Here is a 19,889-nt window from a genome sequence, read left to right on the forward strand (position 1 = left end):
TTTCCTTTCTTAATTTCTCAAACATGATGAATGTTTGTCTTCTTTTAATCTGAATCAGAATCAGCTTTATTGCCAAGTTCGTACATACAAACAAGGAATTTGACTCTGGTACACTTTGCTCTCTGGGTTTTTAAATATATTTTAAATATATTTATGCATATATCTTTATGTCCTTAAATATACATATATACAAAGGTGCATTTGCAACTTCAGTATGCAGTTGTTTGGTACTCTATTAAATGTTCATCAGAGAAACAGCCTGGGGGAAGAAACTGTCTCTGTGTGAGGAACATCAGGTCCTCAGAGATGGTGGTTCCCAGGAACCTGAAGTGGTCCACAGCTGACACGGTGTTGTTGAGGATGGTGGGGGGGGGGGGGGTTGTTTTCCGAAAGTCCACCACCATTTCCACAGTCTTGAGTGGGTTGAGTTCAAGGTAGTTCTGACCGCACCAGTGTACCAGCCGATCCACCTCCTGTCTGTATGCAGACTCATCACCGTCCTGGATCAGTCCAATGACAGTGGAGTCGTCTGCAAACTACAGGAGTTTTATGGACGAGTCCGGTGAGGTGCAGTCATTTGTGTACAGGGAGAAGAGGAGTGGGGATAGAACACACCCCTGGGGGGCACCAGTACTTATTGATCTGGATCGGGAGAAGATGCTCCCCAGTCTCACCTGCTGCTGTCGGTCTGTCAGGAAGCTGTTGATCCACTGACAGGTGGAGGCTGGGACGTTGAGCTGTGTGAGCTTCTGGTGGAGGATGTCTGGTATGATGGTGTTGAAGGCCGAGCTGAAGTCTACAAACAGGATCCTGGCGTACGTCCCTGGATGGTCGAGGTGTTGCAGGATGAAGTGTAGACTTAAGTTAACAGCATCATCTGCCGACCTGTTTGCTCGGTAAGCAAACTGCAGGGGGTCCAGCAGGGGGCCTGTGATGTCTTTCAGGTGCTTCAACACCAGCCGCTCAAAGGATTTCATGACCACAGACGTCAGGGCTACAGGCCTGTAGTCATTTAATCCTACGATGGTGGGTTTCTTGGGATCCGGGATGATGGTGGATCGTTTGAGGCAGGAGGGGAGCTCACATTTCTCCAGTGACTTGGTGAAGATTGGGGTGAGTTGCACAGGCTTTCAGACATGATGGGGAGACGTTATCGGGTACTCCAGCTTTCTTTGTTTTCATCCACTGAAGGGGCCTATTTACATCTTCCTCGGAGATCTTTAGTGCAGGCAGAGGATCTGAAGGTAGGGGGTTGGTAGCTTTGTGGGAAGAACTTGTTCTTGAATGGGATGTGGAGGAGATGGTTTGAGGTGTGAATGGCTTCTTGTCATGTCTGCAGTAGAAGCCATTCAGACGGTTGGCCAGGAGACGACTCTGTTCAGGAAGGGTGGGAGGCTCCTATAGGCAGTCAGGTTTCTCAGACCGGTCCATACAGCCGAAGCATCACCAGTAGAAAGGCTGTTCTTAAGCTTCTCAGTGTAGTTTCTCTTAGCTGCTTTAATCTCATTTGTTAGTTTGTTCCTGGCCTGCTTGTACCGCGCCCAATCTCCACTGCTGTGAGGTTCTTCCTTGTCCCTGCGCAGATTCCTGAGATGTGGAGTAAACCATGGCTTGTTATTCCCAAAGCTGCAGAAGGTCTTGGTCTGCACACACATGTCCTCACAGAAACTGATGTATGATGTCACCACATCAGTTAGTTGGTTTAAGTCAGTGGCTGAAGTTTCAAAAACAGTCCAGTCTGTGCATTCAAAGCAGGCCTGTAGCATCTGCTTTGATTCCTCAGTCCACTTCTTAACAGTGTGAACCTTGGGTTTGGAAGCTCTTAGTCTCTGTCTGTAGGTTGGGATGAGGTGGATTAGATAATTATCTGAAAAACCCAGAGCAGCCCTGGTAACAGCATGATATGAGTCCTTTAAAGCTGTGTAACAATGGTCCAGTGTGTTTTTGTCTCTGGTGGGACACTTAATATGCTGTCTGTATTTGGGGAGTTCATTGGAGAAGTTTGTGTTGTTAAAATCTCCCAGTATTATGATGAAAGAGTCCCACGTCTGTAATCAGCTCAGCGAGATGTTTTTCAGCGGCAGAAGTGCAGCAATGCGGTGGAAAATATGAGCCAATTATTATAAACGAGGAAAACTCTCTCGGTGAATAAAACGGCTTACAGATTATGGAAAATGACTCCAGATCAGGGCTACATGTTTTCCCCAGCACTTTTACGTCTCTGCACCAACTTTCGTTTATAAAAAAGCAGATTCCGCCTCCTCGCTTCTTCCCCGATAGCTCCGCGCTGCGATCCGCTCTGAGGAGCTGGAAGCCCGGCATCAGCAGTGCGCGGTCCGGGATGTTTTCACTCAGCCATGTCTCGGTAAAGCAGAGAACCGCTGATCTGCAGAGGTCCGTGTTTTTACAGGTGAGAAGAAGCAGCTCGTCCATCTTGTTACTTAGAGAGCGGACATTTGCCAGATGGATTGAAAGCAGTGGAAGTCCTCTTTGGCGGAGCTTTACCAGCGCCACAGCACCGCAGGGGAAACGTCGGAGTTAAATGTTAGTTTTTCATTCAATCTATACTTCCTAAAGCATGAACAATTTTATTGTGTATGATTGTAATTTCTGCCTGCGATGGACTGGCGACTTGTCCAGGGTGTAACCCGCATCTCGCCCATAGACTGCTGGAGATAGGTACCAGCTTCCCCGCGACCCACTATGGAATAAGCGGTAGAAAATGACTGACTGATTGTAATTTCATCACAGCCAGGCGCGTAGTTAGACCTGGGCTTCCGGGGCGGAAGACCCGGATGTTTTCTGAATAGCCCCGGACTTCTTGATAGAAGAAATTTAAAAGTATTAAAAAGATGCAGCCACAAAATGGTATTGGACTTCACATTTTTATTTAAAAACTACGGTGGCCAGGGGGTGCAAAACACTTTTACAAGTACCGAAACAAATTTACATTTCAGAAAACAAATTTACATTTCAGAAAACAAATTTACATTTCAGAAAACAAATTTACATTTCAGAAAACACTTTTACATTTCAGAAAATCAACCGGAAAGGGAATGTACCAACGCCGAGGCTGACCCGGAAGTCAGCCTCAGGGGCTGCATCCTTCGAATGCCGTATTTGTTGGCTGATTACGTTACAGCGCAGCGACGAAGGCTGTCCCAATTCATGAATCATTCCGAGCAAATGATGCCGACAAATGTGTCCTTATTTTGCCCGATTTGAAGGATGGGTCGTGAGTATCCTTCGCGGCCCATCATTTCCCATCATTCATTGCGGGTCGAAGCGGATTGGTCAAGCAGGGGAAGCCATGGCGGACCATAGCAACAAAAGCTGTGAGTAAATTGTGGAAAATTACACTTTCTGTGACACAAATTAACTTCTACAATGTTTTTAGTGCGGGAATATAACTATGTAGACATGAAATATCTGCTTGATTTATCTAGACATCGCTTAATTTCAAACGTGCGCCGACGTGTTCGGAGTTTTCCGTTCCCGGCGTAGTAACCGGCTCGCCTCGCCAGCCCTACCGGCGGTGAGGTGAGCTAGCCCGGTAGAGATCTGACCGGACTATCGGCCCTAAGCTCCCGCTGGCAGTCATCACAGTGAACGTTTAACACAAGTGATTTCTAACAGTTTATGTTATTATTTTAATTGTTACTGAAAATCAATTTAACATTTCAGGTGATATTAAGGTTAACCAGAATAAATGGACAGTTTTATGTAATCCAACTGTATCGCTGGAGAGTGTGATTGAGAATAAATAAGCTTTTCAATATTAATTTTTAATGAAGAAATGTGCTATGTTTTAAAAGTTTATTTATAATTCAGTTAGCATTATAATTTCTGATTCCAGGTACAATTCAGAGACAATCATGTTCAGGTAAAAAAGATGTTTGATTTAACTAGCCAATAAACAAAGAGATAGCAACTTTATGGCTAATGTATGTTGACATATTTTATATATATATATATATATATATATATATATATATATATATATATATATAATTATATATTTATATATAATTATATATTTATATATATATATTATAAACAACAACTTTCAATTTTAAGATAGATGGGAATTATAAAGTATTTGATTCCCTCTGGCTGGTCTTAGATAATTATATAATAATTCAGTGTTTTTGGTGTATTAGTATCTACTTGCTTTGATCACTTAAAATATCCAGACGCATGCCTTAAAAATAATGTGTTTTTCCATCTCCATTCTTCCCTTTTCTAGACCAGACCCCTTTACTGCAGGATCAACCTGAGTGTCCCAGTCCTGAAACGCTTCTTCAACCAGGAGGACACCAGGCCTGATTTTCAGCTGAGCAAGGAGTCTCTGGCAGTGCTACTTAATCTTTTGCCCCAGGATAGGCAACATGGATATACAGGGGTTGGACAATGAAACCGAAACACCTGTCATTTTAGTGTGGGAGGTTTCATGGCTAAATTGGACCAGCCTGGTAGCCAGTCTTCATTGATTGCACATTGCACCAGTAAGAGCAGAGTGTGAATGTTCAATTAGCAGGGTAAGAGCACAGTTTTGCTCAAAATATTGAAATGCACACAACATTATGGGTGACATACCAGAGTTCAAAAGAGGACACATTATTGGTGCACGTCTTGCTGGCGCATCTGTGACCAAGACAGCAAGTCTTTGTGATGTATCAAGAGCCACGGTATCCAGGGTAATGTCAGCATACCACCAAGAAGGATGAACCACATCCAACAGGATTAACTGTGGACGCAAGAGGAAGCTGTCTGAAAGGGATGTTCGGGTGTTAACCTGGATTGTATCCAAAAAACATAAAACCACAGCTGCCAAAATCACGGCAGAATTAAATGTGCACCTCAACTCTCCTGTTTCCACCAGAACTGTCTGTCGGGAGCTCCTCAGGGTCAATATACACGGCCGGGCTGCTATAAAGGTAACTCGTGCCAATGCCAAACGTCGGTTTCAATGGTGCAAGGAGCGCAAATCTTGGGCTGTGGACAATGTGAAACATGTATTGTTCTCTGATGACTCCACCTTTACTGTTTTCCCCACATCCGGGAGAGTTACGGTGTGGAGAAGCCCCAAAGAAGCGTACCACCCAGACTGTTGCATGCCCAGAGTGAAGCATGGGGGTGGATCAGTGATGGTTTGGGCTGCCATATCATGGCATTCCCTTGGCCCAATACTTGTGCTAGATGGGCGCGTCACTGCCAAGGACTACCGAACCATTCTTGAGGACCATGTGCATCCAATGGTTCAAACATTGTATCCTGAAGGCGGTGCCGTGTATCAGGATGACAATGCACCAATACACACAGCAAGACTGGTGAAAGATTGGTTTGTTGAACATGAAAGTGAAGTTGAACATCTCCCATGGCCTGCACAGTCACCAGATCTAAATATTATTGAGCCACTTTGGGGTGTTTTGGAGGAGCGAGTCAGTAAACGTATTCCTCCACCAGTATCACGTAGTGACCTGGCCACTATCCTGCAAGAAGAATGGCTTAAAGTCCCTCTGACCACTGTGCAGGACTTGTGTATGTCATTCCCAAGACGAATTGATGCTGTATTGGCTGCAAAAGGAGGCCCTACACCATACTAATAAATTATTGTGGTCTAAAACCAGGTGTTTCAGTTTCATTGTCCAACCCCTGTACGTGGATTCTACGGCGCTGTCACGACCCATCCTTCAAATCGGGCAAAATAAGGACACATTTGTCGGCAGCATTTGCTCAGAATGATTCATGAATTGGGACAGCCTTCGTCGCCGCGCTGTAACGTAATCGGCCTACAAATACGGCCTTCGAAGGATGCAGCCCCTGAGGCTGACTTCCGGGTCAGCCTCGGCGTTGGTACATTCCCTTTCCGGTTGATTTTCTGAAATGTAAATTTGTTTTCTGAACTGTAAAATGTTTTCTGAAATGTAAATTTGTTTCGGTACTTGTAAAAGTGTTTTGCACCCCCCGGCCACCGTAAAAAACAATCAGAGTTTTTCAATTGTGTTCCATATAATCACGTCCCTCTCCACCTAACCTGACAATGAGTTAGAAGGAGAAGACAAAAAAATAGCTATTTGCGCACTCGCGGCACCGCCAGAGACGGACTCCATTCTGGCCGGATTTGCATCATAATGTGAAAATATCTGGTCCTTTACTTCAGTCAAAATAAAAGCATTTAATCCTAACGTAGCTGAACACATTGATCTCATTGCAGCAGCCAGTCTTATAGTCTAGTTCTACATGTAGACAGAAAAAAGTGTTGCTCAATAAACCAGGAAAATATCTCCTGGTTCCAGTAAGACGTAGTAGAAAGTAAGCCTCTCTCTTCTCTTTCATATCTTCTGTGCTGATTCTAAACATGCAGCTCTGGGTTTAAAGATGAAGTATAATTAAGATATAAATCATAGTAATTAATCACAGATTAGTTAACTATTTTATTTTTCTGAATTACACATGTAATATATAAATTAAACTAATTAAACAAGGATACAGTTTTACTGAAGGTGAGACAAACATACCATATGTATACAGTTATTAATAACAGTAATATTAGTACGAATAAGGTCCAGAATAAGGCTCTATGCTATATTTTAAACACCACAACTTAACACCCTTTCCTCTCAAAGTGTTTAATAGTAAGAACTGCACTAATGTCTCACATGCAGATCAAAAGACTGTGTTGAAAAATGTTTCGTTTATTATTTTTGGCAGCCAAATTTCTTCAGAAGTGGAATGAAGGGCTGAAAAGATGCCGATAAAAGAGAACAGGTTCATAAAAGAAGGAACAATTTCAATAAAATGTTTCGAAAGCTCTTGGCATAATAAAATAAATTTGTTTTAGGATTTTACCATTTGACCAAGATTTAGGAAAATCAACTTTATACCACTTTCCTTTTTTGAAATATAAGAATAAAGACAATGGAGCCTCAGGAGTGAAACACTTTGATGAAAATGTAACATTTAAAAAGGTAATTTGTCATTATTTGCTTTAGCAAAATGGTTTTTCATCAGGCCTAAACTCTGTTTCTCCTTGATCTTCATTCAGCTTCTAACAAAAATAAAAAGTAAGATTGCAAATCTTTTTTGTTTGATTCACAATAATTTACATTCAGTCTAAAACCAGCCAAGACAGAGAACTGGTACAATATGTCCCATATTATTTTAATTTTAAATTACCTATAAATTGTCTTATTGAAATCTAAATATTTTGGATTTGGGCTAAAGTCCCCAATGTTTTGAGACCCTAAAAACGCCCCTGATCACATCCCACGACCAGCGTGTATCCGAGACTTTGGACCATAACTTACCACAAGATGGCGCCTCGGGGCTGAAGAAAACTGATTTCAGTCAGGATGAGACTTGTTTGAATTTCGATGGAAAATTTGTGGCGTAGTTTGAGCTCAGTATATTCTGTTGAACTTAGCCGCATTCAACTTCGGTGCCTCTGATTTCTAACGTTTTGAAAGCGTTGAGGCAGGACTTAAAAAAAAAAAGGATGCGTAGTTTACTATATTTAAACACTTAAGTTTGATAAAAGCAGAAAGGGTTTAACAAACCATTAAAAGCTAACATTTAAACCTCGTTTTCTTTATGTTTTTTCGAGATTATATTTTAAATTCTGCATCTTAACTTTAGGCATGACTAGACTTGATTACAAATATTTGCCTCCAGCTGTTCAACGGATCTGTACGTTTTTGACTACATTTCCCATAACACACTGGGAGAGTCGGGTTTAGTAGGGTTTGCTCTTTTTTTACAACAACCGGTAAACAAACAGGTCAGAAATGAAAAGGAAACCTGTAAACCTGGCAGGAAAAACGTGTCAACAGAAAACAAAACGTGATGCGTTTCTATTTGTGTCATGCAAGAAATACCTCAAACATTTCGTAGCTGAAAGGGAGGAGTGGGGCACACTTTCAACCCAGTCAGAGTTGTTGATGGCTACAAGAAGCATTACACTGAAGTTATTTTTAACCACTTTTTTGTTAAGTGACTAAGATAAACACAGATTAAACGTTGATATGAAAAAACTGAACATATAATTAGGCGTCCTTATTGTTTTTTTTTATATGTAAATGCACGTCCGACACACTCCGCCCTCTCCTCACTCCGCCGCTGACTGCGCCGGCGTCGAATTGGTGCGGAGCTTCTGATGTTCCCTATTGCTGCTGGGCTGGGGAGGTGACGGCGCTGTCTCTCTCTACTGTCGGTCAGAGGAGAACATAACGGCGGCTACGGGTGTGGCTTCAAATGTGATAAATCTCTACGCGGGGGGAAAGAATGCGCGAAAGCTTTAGGGATTAGGACGAATACTTACAAATTAATGAGAAAGAAATCCACGGGAAAAGTGGCGGAGCTGTTCTCGGTAGCTTAACGGGCAGCGAGGTTTTCTGCGTGTGCTCCGTTTTGAACAGCTGGAATACTTTAAATGCTGAACTTCGTGGGCCGTTTTCGTGAGCTTGACCTGCTCTGATGATCCGCTGTGAGGACTAGCTGAAAGTTAGCACAGAAAAAGTTACTCACGCCGTATTTCGGGACTAAACGGGAACACATGTTGGCCAACAGAGCTATTCACTAACGTGTGTTGTGAGAGTTTGATAAAATATCCCAAATTCACGTCGTTTTATAGTCGCAGATGAACGGAATCCGTCACGTTTGTTGCTAATCGGCAAAACGGGAAGTCGTCGCTTACTCAACTTCGGCGCCTTGTGTTTGTTTTAAACCCAGGGAGTGGAGGATTTCGGACTGTTTCATTTTTTTTTTTATTTTTTTTTTTTAAAACCTTCCCCACCAAGCAGCAGACCTGAAGCGCGCACTGGGAACCATGGGTTGTACTGTGAGTCAGGAAGATAAAGCCGCGGCCGAGAGGTCCAAAATGATTGACAAAAACCTGCGAGAAGATGGAGAGAAGGCGGCGAGAGAAGTGAAACTGCTGCTGCTGGGTGAGTACAGTCTGTCACAACACTGATACGGCCAAAATTGCAAAATTGCTCTGCAAGTTGTGTAACTACGTGAAAAGAGCCCAACGATGACAAAGTTGCGGACTGTGAGGAAGTTTGCAGCTTTTAAAAATGGCACTTCAGATTTGACTATATCTGTAAAAATAGAGCTTTTTAAATCACGCCGCTCAGAAAAGACACTTTTCTTTGCCATTTATTTGTTGCGCCCAGTCTCACAAAAGCTTTTGACACAAGCATAAGGGCTCCTGTGTCAGTGCTTGGGAAAGTTTAGAGTAACAACATAACTTTTTTTACTGTCCTGTCCTTGGAAGCCAGTTTTACAGCATGTTCTGTGTGGGCAGTGCTGTGAAATTACTGGAAAGTCTTTTTATTTCTAGCGTTTTATTGTAAGGTCAGTTTTCTGAGTGATCTCCTCTCAGCAGGGCTCGACTCAGAGGGAGTTCAGACTTGGCAGGGTCTGGTTGATAATGAGTGTGGGCTGGCGTTTGGATAGAGGATGAACAGCCCCGACTGTTCCCAGGACTCACCAGAACACACACACACACACACACACACACATGCAAAGTATTGATATGTCCCCAGTTTTTTTTTTTTTTTTTTGACTGACTTTATCAAACATGTTGCCTTTCTCCAAAGTCCTTTATAATGAAGATTTCCTGTTTGGAGTTTTTTGTATTTGCTATCAGCAGATGCATGCTTATGTCATCATCCAGTTCCTTGTTTTTTTGTTGTTGTTTTTTTTTAGTATTTAATTAAAAAAGGCACAAGTAGCTCAAATGTGCATTAAATCATTGGATCATAGTATGCTGCCCCCCCCCCCCCTCGTTTTTTTTTTTTTTGCCTATTCCATGGACTGAATTAAAACCTGATACTGATCTTGTGAGCTGAAAAAAGATCTTGCCCTCGGCTAGGCACCGGGTGAGACATGCTTCAGGTTGTACCAAAGTTGTAAAAACGTTCAGATTCAAAACCACTACAAATTTCTGCCATGCTGTTTCTACGGTTTAAAGTTCTTTTGTTGGGATGCCGAAAAAACAAAACCTTCAGTGGTCACAGGAGTTTCCTTCAACTGTTTGAAGCATAGAGTAATGCACCGCTGCCCTTCCCCCACTTGTTGCTACACACTGCAGATTTCCCACTCATGCAGGAAGGACAGATTATGGCAGACCGATATTATTTAACCAATAGCATGCAGTAATACTCTTAGTGTTACTCTATAAAGAACAGAATGGCTGAAAGATATAATGTTCTCCATAGGAAGGTCTTTAAAAAATACTGTATGGAAAAGATTGTCATAACTGCAATTATCAAAATGTTATTTTAGCAGTAAGAAGGTGAAGTAAGGCAGTTTTTGTTTTAAATGTTATTGTAAATACAGTGATACGGAGAAGCATTTTCGCTCAAGGCATTTTCACTCTGCTCTCGACAGTAAAACTCGACGTCACATTTCCAGGAAGTCGGCCTAACTTAATTTCTTGCGCGGAAACTGTCAGGAGCAATTACCCGGAAACCGATCTAGCATGTTTATCATTCATTAACTACTCAGATTTGTGTTGCTGTTCAGCACCCTTCCCGCCCCGTTTATAACCCCCCAAATAGTTCCAAAACTTAAACAGAGCGAATAGCCTAATTTTTCCATGTGGCAGGCTCTAACCATGACTATTAAAACTCCAGTTTGATAGTTTATCAGCCTTGAGGTTGTTACCCTGAAACTGCTATTTGGGGTGAAATGTTGTTGGTGAAAGACCGATGTGGCCTCCCTCCCTCGCATTCCCAGCTGCATCACAAGCTTAACCTCAAACACGGCAGTAGATGTAGAAATGGGTGGAAACGGTACCACAGATGGCTGCTGGCTGCAGTCGATTCCAGTTTACACCTACAGTGCAAACAGTAAGCAGTCATACCCCTTTGAACTTTGTCACATTTTACTAGAAACACACACTTTAATGTAATTTATTACGTTAAAGTTTGTTTACATTTACATATCATTTTAAAGTCTTAATGGTTTAGGCTGTAAACCCTTCCACTGAACGTCAGGCTTCTCCTGCTGCATTTTCTACTTCCATTTCACAATTATGCACTAATTTGTGTTAGTGTGTCACATTGAAGTTTGTGGTTGCAGTGTGGCAAAAGGTGAAAAGGTTTAAGGAGTATGCATGAACTGATTGGCGGCTATATTTGTGCACCAGACCCGATTTAAAGCACGAATCAGTCAGTGCAGCTCATTTTTTGTTGTTTCCTGACCGATAACAGATGAATGATCTTCGATCGATGATCGCACACCGCCTCTTCCTCTCCTGACTCTTTGAAGAGGAGGCTGGGTTAAGTTGTGCCCTCCAATAGAAGGCTAATTACACACTCCACTCTATGGAGCAGGTCTCAGATCAGTAATTACTGTCCACTGCACCGAGCGAGGGTTGGGGCAATTACAGGAGAGTTAGGGACATTTTGCCTTCTGGGACCTCAAACAAATACGTGTTTTTGTTTCCCTTTCTCTTGCGCAATTACAAAATCATGTCTTAGCTTGTGAAGCTTGAACTAGGAAATAAACCTGGAATAAACCTGGAATGTCCTGTGGAAAGTTTTACTGTAAATGGTGAATTGCAGTGCAGTTATTTAAGGGTAGGTGTTTCAAAGGGGCACCACTTCAAATAACTGGATTTTTACTTTCTGGTAATGTGTATTTTAGCTATATTCCCCTGTATTAAGTCAAAGTTTATTTTGATTATTCTTTCATAACTCACAGGCTAAATATCACAATAGCTTACAGTTGCAGCTGAAATAACAGCCCTGCCACTGGGTAAAGGATGTAGGATGGAGGCGTTACATCCTTTTAAGAGGTGTCCTATCACTCCTCCTCGGGTGTTTCTAACCTCTGCTACAACTGAGTCCCTATAACCATCAAGGTAAGGTCTCATTAAAGACTCCGCGTTGAGCTGTGGGGTTTTGGTTCTGGCGCAAGCCTCATGTCTTACGTTCGCTGATGGAAGCGGCGGCGCTCGTTTGAATCGGCTCTGAGTCGCTGACGCCCTTCAGCAACTTAACCGAAGTTTAGCTGCAGAAAGCCTAATTGAAATGTTCGCCCCTCAATAAACAACTAAATGTAATTAGAGGTTTCCATGGTAACGCCTTTGGCTTAATCTGCCTCGACCCGTCTGCAAAAAAAGAGACAGAAAGGCAGTGTGAGATTGCTTTGTCTTGTTAGTTGTCCCCCAGAAAAACTCTTTTAGTTAATGCGGCCCGTGAGGATTTCGTGCCATCGAGGCTCGAGTCTTCATTAGCAGGGAGAAGGCACTCGCTCGGAAGGCTTCTCCGTCGGGCTTTGGACTCCGATTGACGTCCATCGTCTTGTTTGTCCTGAAAAGAAACACTTAGGTTAATTTTACCTCTGTTCTTTACCGCGCTGATCCTTCAGTGCAACTATGAAACATGTTCTGTTTGAACTGTGGGAACAAGTGGGAAGAAAACATCACCATAAGCTGCGTAAATTCAAAGCACACACGCCTCTCTCCTCACAGTGTCCATAGTAAAAGGACATCTTTGCTCTGAGGTGTGACAGACTGCGCTGTTATGTAAATACATGGCTGTACTGACTGTATGCAAACAAGCCTCATGCGGGCACAGTCAAGAAACCTCTGCTTTTACCACGATTCTGTTAGCTCTGCACTGAACGTGTCCTCTGCATGTTTATATATTACCATACATGTACAGTGACACATTTGAATACATGAGACAATTCTGGTTGGGATCTCCAAATAGAGAGAGGCAATATTGGGTTTTTACAGCAAGTGCAAAGACAGCACCGCTTTTTATGTAACGTGCTGCAAACTACAGGCTGGGTTTATGGGTGATTCAATGCCGCAGCCATGGTTTTGATTGTATGAAAACCGTTCTTCGAGGTCGCAGCTGCCACATGCATTACTGTTAATGCTAAAACAAGCAGCATCTTATGCAAGAGAGAGTGTACTTTCCTTTCCGTCACAGTGATTGTTGTTGCTTTTACAAATAAAAATAAATGTAACAGTTTTTCCAGCCAAACTGCTCCTGAAATTGAGTCCCAGCTTTGAAAGCTACTGTAATATTTAAAATGAATGTTGTTGTTGCACGGAGAACTTTGCTTTTCTAGATTTACAATAACAAGCCTACTTCTGGCCCGTACTGAGGACTGATCAAGTCCATTCGGATTAAGACTTTGTTTTTATTACATTATTTTCTCTAGTACATAATGCATAAATAATACAAATCGTGCGTCAACCTACATGCTGCTGGGCATCAAAGTACACGCCATTTGTATAGATTAAAAGCTGCAGGAATGCTTGGAAAATTTCAAGTTTTAATTTTTTTTTTGGGTCTGATAATCCGATCAGCGAGTAGAGTCGACCAATGAAAATTTGGCAGGTTTCTATCTATGGTCAATTGATTAGTGTATCTCTATATGCTGCACATAACCGTTTTTATTTTTATTTTTTATTTTTTTGCATAGACGTTACTTTATAGCCAACAGCTTCTACTTTGAATGCAGATTCTGGCCAGGTGAAGCCAGTCTCCTGTGAGCACTTTAAAGGCCATGTTTTAGTTTGTTTTCCTAAATATTTAGAGGTATTTATTTTGAGACTGACAGTTTTCACTTACTAAGAAAGGTATTTACATACATGCATACATTTTGTACACTGTTGAATAGTTAAAATGTGCATATTATACTTACTTACTTTAAGGTAAAAAACCTTACTATAAAAACATACCAAACCATGATTTGTTTTTGTGTGTGTGTGTGTATAAAATCAGTCCTAACATACATATTTTCACTGAGCACCGCTTGTGAATGTCCATTATATTTGATCTATTATATTTGTTATCCAAAGCCAAGCCAATTTAATTTAGTCCCGTTACACATCTTAAAAAGCAGCATTACTCGTTGGTTCCTTTATAAACAGTTACTGTAGATGATTATTAAAGGCTTCATATATCTATCTTGCAGGTTAGCATTGCAGAGAGTTTATTATTCTTATTTATAAAGTCAGGTTGCATTTACTGAAAGTGTCTCTCCGTGTTTAACTGAGCTTGGGAAACATGAGGCGTAGCCTTTGCTGTAAGCAAGAGCTCGAGACTCCTGATGTCAGTTCACCATGTCATTTCCAGGTGGGCAGTAGTTATATTTAACTGTCCAGCAAAAAGGTGGGATTAGGCTTTACAATCACTTCTTTGCCCCCCTTGTTCCGGTTTCTCTAAAAGTTGCAGATGTGCTCTGCAACACAAGACATTTTTTTTTAAATGCCTAATTAACCGCGTGTTTTTAATTTTATATGGAGTTTCAGCGTTAAATTTCCACAGCACATTGTATTCCAACCTTGAGGCTTTCATGCGGTCACTTATTTACTGTAGACAGACCTGCTGGATGACTTCACAAGGTGACATGTTCTGCTGTCGGTCGGCTCAGCTCCTGCGGTCAGCACTACGCAGACACAGAGTACCTCCCTCTTATTAAAGTCACAGGCAGAGCTTAAGTGGGTGTCAGGTGTAATTACAGTTGGTTCATTATAGAGGTCCCTGTTTCTCTGAACAAAAGCAGTCTCGGTGACCTGTTCCACAACAATAAATAGCTCCGTGTCCTCTTTGGAGGACGCTTTCGCTGCTCCTCAAGTGATGGAATCCTTCTGCAGGTTTGTTTCCACAGAGAAATGTTGGCAGCTCTGAGATTTCTCAAATGAGCTGTTGCGCTGTGTTTTTTGGGTGACTTGACCACGTTTACTCAACAGTCTACACCACAGCACTGCCCAATTAGCTGTATGACGCACTGGTAGGCAGGGCTGTGAATGTGTCTGTGAAGAGGCTGAATATCCTGCAATTACAGCGAGAGGCTCTGAAGATGAAGCCAGATCCTGCAGACTGCGCGTCTCAGTGCAGGTCCGCAAAGACTCTACGCTACGCTATCCTGTCTGCTCTGGATATAGTGATATCTTTAAAAAAAAAATCATTAACCACTGCCTTAATCCACAGTCCACATCTCTTCCTTATTCCGTAACACTTCCTGCTGTTTTAGAGAAAGTCCACAGTAGCATAGGGGGCCGTTTCAGGGGTTACATTTTAAGACTGGGAACGTGGGGAGTGTTGTTAATTTTCTCAGATTCTTTCTGAGAAATTTCCATCTTATTAACTGTACAAACCTCTCGTTGCAAACCGCGATGTGTCAAATAGGCCACTTCACCACACAAATTATATAAAGTATTGTAGTTGTACTGCTAAATGCTACACAATAATTGCTATCAATCTCATGGATCCAGCAGTGTGGAAAAATGATTCAATGCCAATCATACTAACTGTATTGGGTTTGCAAACATCATCAATCACCATTATCACTAGTTATTATCGTTTTTCCCCAGGTAGAAAGAAAATATGATCTTGCCCAGTCTTACTGCATAAAAATAATTTAAAAAAAAAAGCAAGTGAGGGCACAGAGGTAAATTGTTGGTGCAGGACGATGATTAAATGTTCTTTACATGCCTCCTGCTGACAGAAACAAATCCTGACATGGTCGGTCTAACTTCTTCAACTGTATGGAAGCCATGCCATGCCAAAATATTTGTTTGGTGCTAATATATACAGGTCCTTCTCAAAATATTAGCATATTGTGATAAAGTTAATTATTTTCCATAATGTCATGATGAAAATTTAACATTCATATATTTTAGATTCATTGCACACTAACTGAAATATTTCAGGTCTTTTATTGTCTTAATACAGATGATTTTGGCATACAGCTCATGAAAACCCAAAATTCCTATCTCACAAAATTAGCATATCATTAAAAGGGTCTCTAAACGAGCTATGAACTTAATCATCTGAATCAACGAGTTAACTCTAAACACCTGCAAAAGATTCCTGAGGCCTTTAAAACTCCCAGCCTGGTTCATCACTCAAAACCCCAATCATGGGTAAGACTGCCGACCTGACTGCTGTCCAGAAGGCCACTATTGACACCCTCAAGCAAGAGGGTAAGACACAGAAAGAAATTTCTGAACGAATAGGCTGTTCCCAGAGTGCTGTATCAAGGCACCTCAGTGGGAAGTCTGTGGGAAGGAAAAAGTGTGGCAGAAAACGCTGCACAACGAGAAGAGGTGACCGGACCCTGAGGAAGATTGTGGAGAAGGGCCAATTCCAGACCTTGGGGGACCTGCGGAAGCAGTGGACTGAGTCTGGAGTAGAAACATCCAGAGCCACCGTGCACAGGCGTGGGCAGGAAATGGGCTACAGGTGCCGCATTCCCCAGGTCAAGCCACTTTTGAACCAGAAACAGCGGCAGAAGCGCCTGACCTGGGCTACAGAGAAGCAGCACTGGACTGTTGCTCAGTGGTCCAAAGTACTTTTTTCGGATGAAAACAAATTCTGCATGTCATTCGGAAATCAAGGTGCCAGAGTCTGGAGGAAGACTGGGGAGAAGGAAATGCCAAAATGCCAGAAGTCCAGTGTCAAGTACCCACAGTCAGTGATGGTCTGGGGTGCCGTGTCAGCTGCTGGTGTTGGTCCACTGTGTTTTATCAAGGGCAGGGTCAATGCAGCTAGCTATCAGGAGATTTTGGAGCACTTCATGCTTCCATCTGCTGAAAAGCTTTATGGAGATGAAGATTTCATTTTTCAGCACGACCTGGCACCTGCTCACAGTGCCAAAACCACTGGTAAATGGTTTACTGACCATGGTATCACTGTGCTCAATTGGCCTGCCAACTCTCCTGACCTGAACCCCATAGAGAATCTGTGGGATATTGTGAAGAGAACGTTGAGAGACTCAAGACCCAACACTCTGGATGAGCTAAAGGCCGCTATCGAAGCATCCTGGGCCTCCATAAGACCTCAGCAGTGCCACAGGCTGATTGCCTCCATGCCACGCCGCATTGAAGCAGTCATTTCTGCAAAAGGATTCCCGACCAAGTATTGAGTGCATAACTGTACATGATTATTTGAAGGTTGACGTTTTTTGTATTAAAAACACTTTTCTTTTATTGGTCGGATGAAATATGCTAATTTTGTGAGATAGGAATTTTGGGTTTTCATGAGCTGTATGCCAAAATCATCTGTATTAAGACAATAAAAGACCTGAAATATTTCAGTTAGTGTGCAATGAATCTAAAATATATGAATGTTAAATTTTAATCATGACATTATGGAAAATAATGAACTTTATCACAATATGCTAATATTTTGAGAAGGACCTGTAGATTCATGAAACCATTTGATGAAACAGTGTTGACCAATAAGTTTTTTTTCAATAATGAATGCCATCTGCTTTAGCTTTTGGTCAAAACAAGTCCTTTTCTTTGGGCATGATATTGTCAAATCTGCGCATTTAGTTGGGGGAATAACTCCTAAAGTTCACAGCCTTCTTCTTATTGCATCCCACTGTCAAATTTCCTTCTCGCTCATGTTTTTACCTTGTCGTTAAGCACACATGGAGTGAACCATTACCCCCCTCTCTCCCTTCCTGTAATCCATTTACCCTTTTCTTTCCATTTTAGGAAAATTAGTTTGCTTGCGTCTTCTCTGTCCTCACAGGCTTATCTGGTCAGTGTTCCACACTGGAGGGTCCGGTGCTCCTGGGTTCCCTCAGGGCCGTGGCTGCACACTTTGCTTTGAGATTACACACATCAGGACAGTTAAAGTACACTTTGACAGAGGAAACGCTCAGAAGACGCATTGGACCCCCATCTCCTGCTGTCATTAAGGGGATCAAAGTTTAATAAGTATTTATGTGCCATTAAGGTCGGAGGTATGAGAACATAGTGTGGGTCAAAGGAGGCTTAGGGTAGAACACAAAAGCCCCGCACTGGTTCTGCAGCTGCTGTTGGTCCCTGGTGTTGTTGAGAAAGTCCATCGTTTAAGGTTTCTAGCACAACTTCAGCCGCTGGAGACCATGGGAGGGTGACAGATGTCAGGTTTAGTTTAGATGTCGCACCGGATAAGGACATGTTGGTTTTTTTTCCTGTGTGTGTGTGTGTGTGTGTGTGTGTGTGTGTGTACAGATGTACTGCCACAACTGTAACTACTAAAAGGTTGATTTATTTTAGTTTTGGTACACACCTTACTGTAGTTAAGTCTTTCTCTCCAGAAACCTCTCAGGCATAAAAAAGATGTTTAAAGCCAAACTCAGCGTTTATATTAAGTTAATATAACTTCTCGATCTTCTCGGTCTGGAACTTGGTATAGCCACTTTCAGATTTTGGCATTGTAAATATGCAGAAATCTGCAGAAATACTGAACATCTAACCAATGGTGTTCATGCTTTTTTTCTGATAACTTCAGAAGGCTTCTGAATGTATTTCTTAATTCCCCAAGCTCACTTGCTGCAAAACATATTTTACTGTCATCAAAAGACTCGAGACACTTTAAATTGATTCTGTTAGGAAACTTAAGATGAATGATTATAGCAGAAAGACTTCCCTTTTGACAAATTACTCTGTGAAAATGAATTAGTGCACCTTATAAGACTAATAACTTGAGCCTTTCTAATTCTAATCCTCTTTTTATTTTACATAAGTACTTAATCGCAACCAACTGCTTCCCATATCAGAGTTGTTTGCTTGTGATCAGTTAACTATCCAGTGCTTTTTTTTGTCTTCTGTAACTTTTGCTGGCACACTGAGACAGCTCCACTGGTCTCTGCTTTTTTAGTTTTACCAGTTGTGATCGAGGCTGCAGACTCCGCCGGATGTGGTTGACATAATTTCCTGTTTCAGCCCTCCCACCTCCCATCCTCCTCATCTGCCACTTCCTCTTAGCTGGTTGCATGAAAAAGAACTAAATGAAAGTCTTTTGTTTGACTAGTAGAGAAAACCAGCACACCCATCCTGTGTCAGTTGCACGGTTCTGGCCCGCAGGCTGTAGGCAGCTGCCTAGAGAGTGCAAAGTCATTTTTATTGTGTTTTACGTTGGTTTGTTTTATAGTATAATCCCTTCTAAATAATAAAGGAATACTTTGAGAAGACATCAGATCTTAATTGGAAAAAAAGTCCTTCTGGATATCCATTTGATATGGAATGGGTAATGTGTTCAGAACCAAAGGATGCCGCATCATTTGATTAAAATGATCAACCCACAGATCTCCCAGATCTTGACCAGGGCATCACTGAGCTCCAGGACAGTCTGAGGTGCAACCTGGTGGCGTTGGATGGACCTGAACATCATGTCCCAGAGATGTTCTATTGGATTTTGGTCAGGGAAGCATGGAGACCAGTCAGTGGTATCAATTCCTTCATCGTCCAGGAACTGCTTGCATGGTCTCGGGCATTATTATGCACCAAGAGGAACCCGGGACCCACTGCACCAACGAAGGGTCTAAGGATTTCATCCCCAGACCTAATGGCAGTCAGGGTGCTATCATTTATCCTGTACAGGTCTATGCGTCCCTTCATGGATATGCCTCCCCAAACCAACACTGACCCACCACCTAGCCAAATTGCAGGCAACATAACATCCACTGCAGCTTCTCCAGACCCTGTCATGTCTGTCGCATGAGATCAGAGTGAACCAGTCGGGCAGTCTCTGTAGGGTCCAGGTATTGCCTCATGCTACCAGTAGTGACATTAACCGTGGTCAAATGCAAAACTACTGAAGCGCAGTCAAGGAAAATGAGTCGGAGAAAAACATCTGTGGCCTCCCTTCCTGTTTTTTTGGGGTCGTCTCATTGTTGCCGCTTTAGTGCACCTGTTAATTTCATTAACATCAAAACAACTGACACTGATTCACCCTTAGTGCCTTGAAAATGCCCCCCTAAATTATTTCACATTTTCTCACATTACAACAGCAATTTGATTGAATTTGGTTAGGATTTTATGTGATAGACCAGCACAAAGTAATGCATAGCTCTATAAATGGCTCAAAACGACACAATTGTTTTTTTTTTTCTTTAAAATAAAAGTTTAAAAAGTGTGATGT

General features: G+C 42.1%; 1 protein-coding gene across 1 annotated transcript in view; it reads left to right on the forward strand.

The window, feature by feature from the left end:
• The first annotated feature begins 8,177 nt into the window (after nt 1-8,177).
• The window catches only part of LOC124856710 (guanine nucleotide-binding protein G(i) subunit alpha-2-like), a 56,730-nt gene continuing 45,018 nt past the window's right edge, over nt 8,178-19,889 (forward strand). The window contains exon 1 of the mRNA XM_047347466.1: nt 8,178-8,945. Coding sequence (XP_047203422.1) covers nt 8,828-8,945 — 118 coding nt within the window. The 5' untranslated portion in view covers nt 8,178-8,827. The remainder of the gene's footprint in view (nt 8,946-19,889) is intronic.

Source organism: Girardinichthys multiradiatus, chromosome 20 (genome assembly GCF_021462225.1).
Source record: "Girardinichthys multiradiatus isolate DD_20200921_A chromosome 20, DD_fGirMul_XY1, whole genome shotgun sequence".
NCBI classification, from domain to species: Eukaryota; Metazoa; Chordata; class Actinopteri; order Cyprinodontiformes; family Goodeidae; genus Girardinichthys; species Girardinichthys multiradiatus.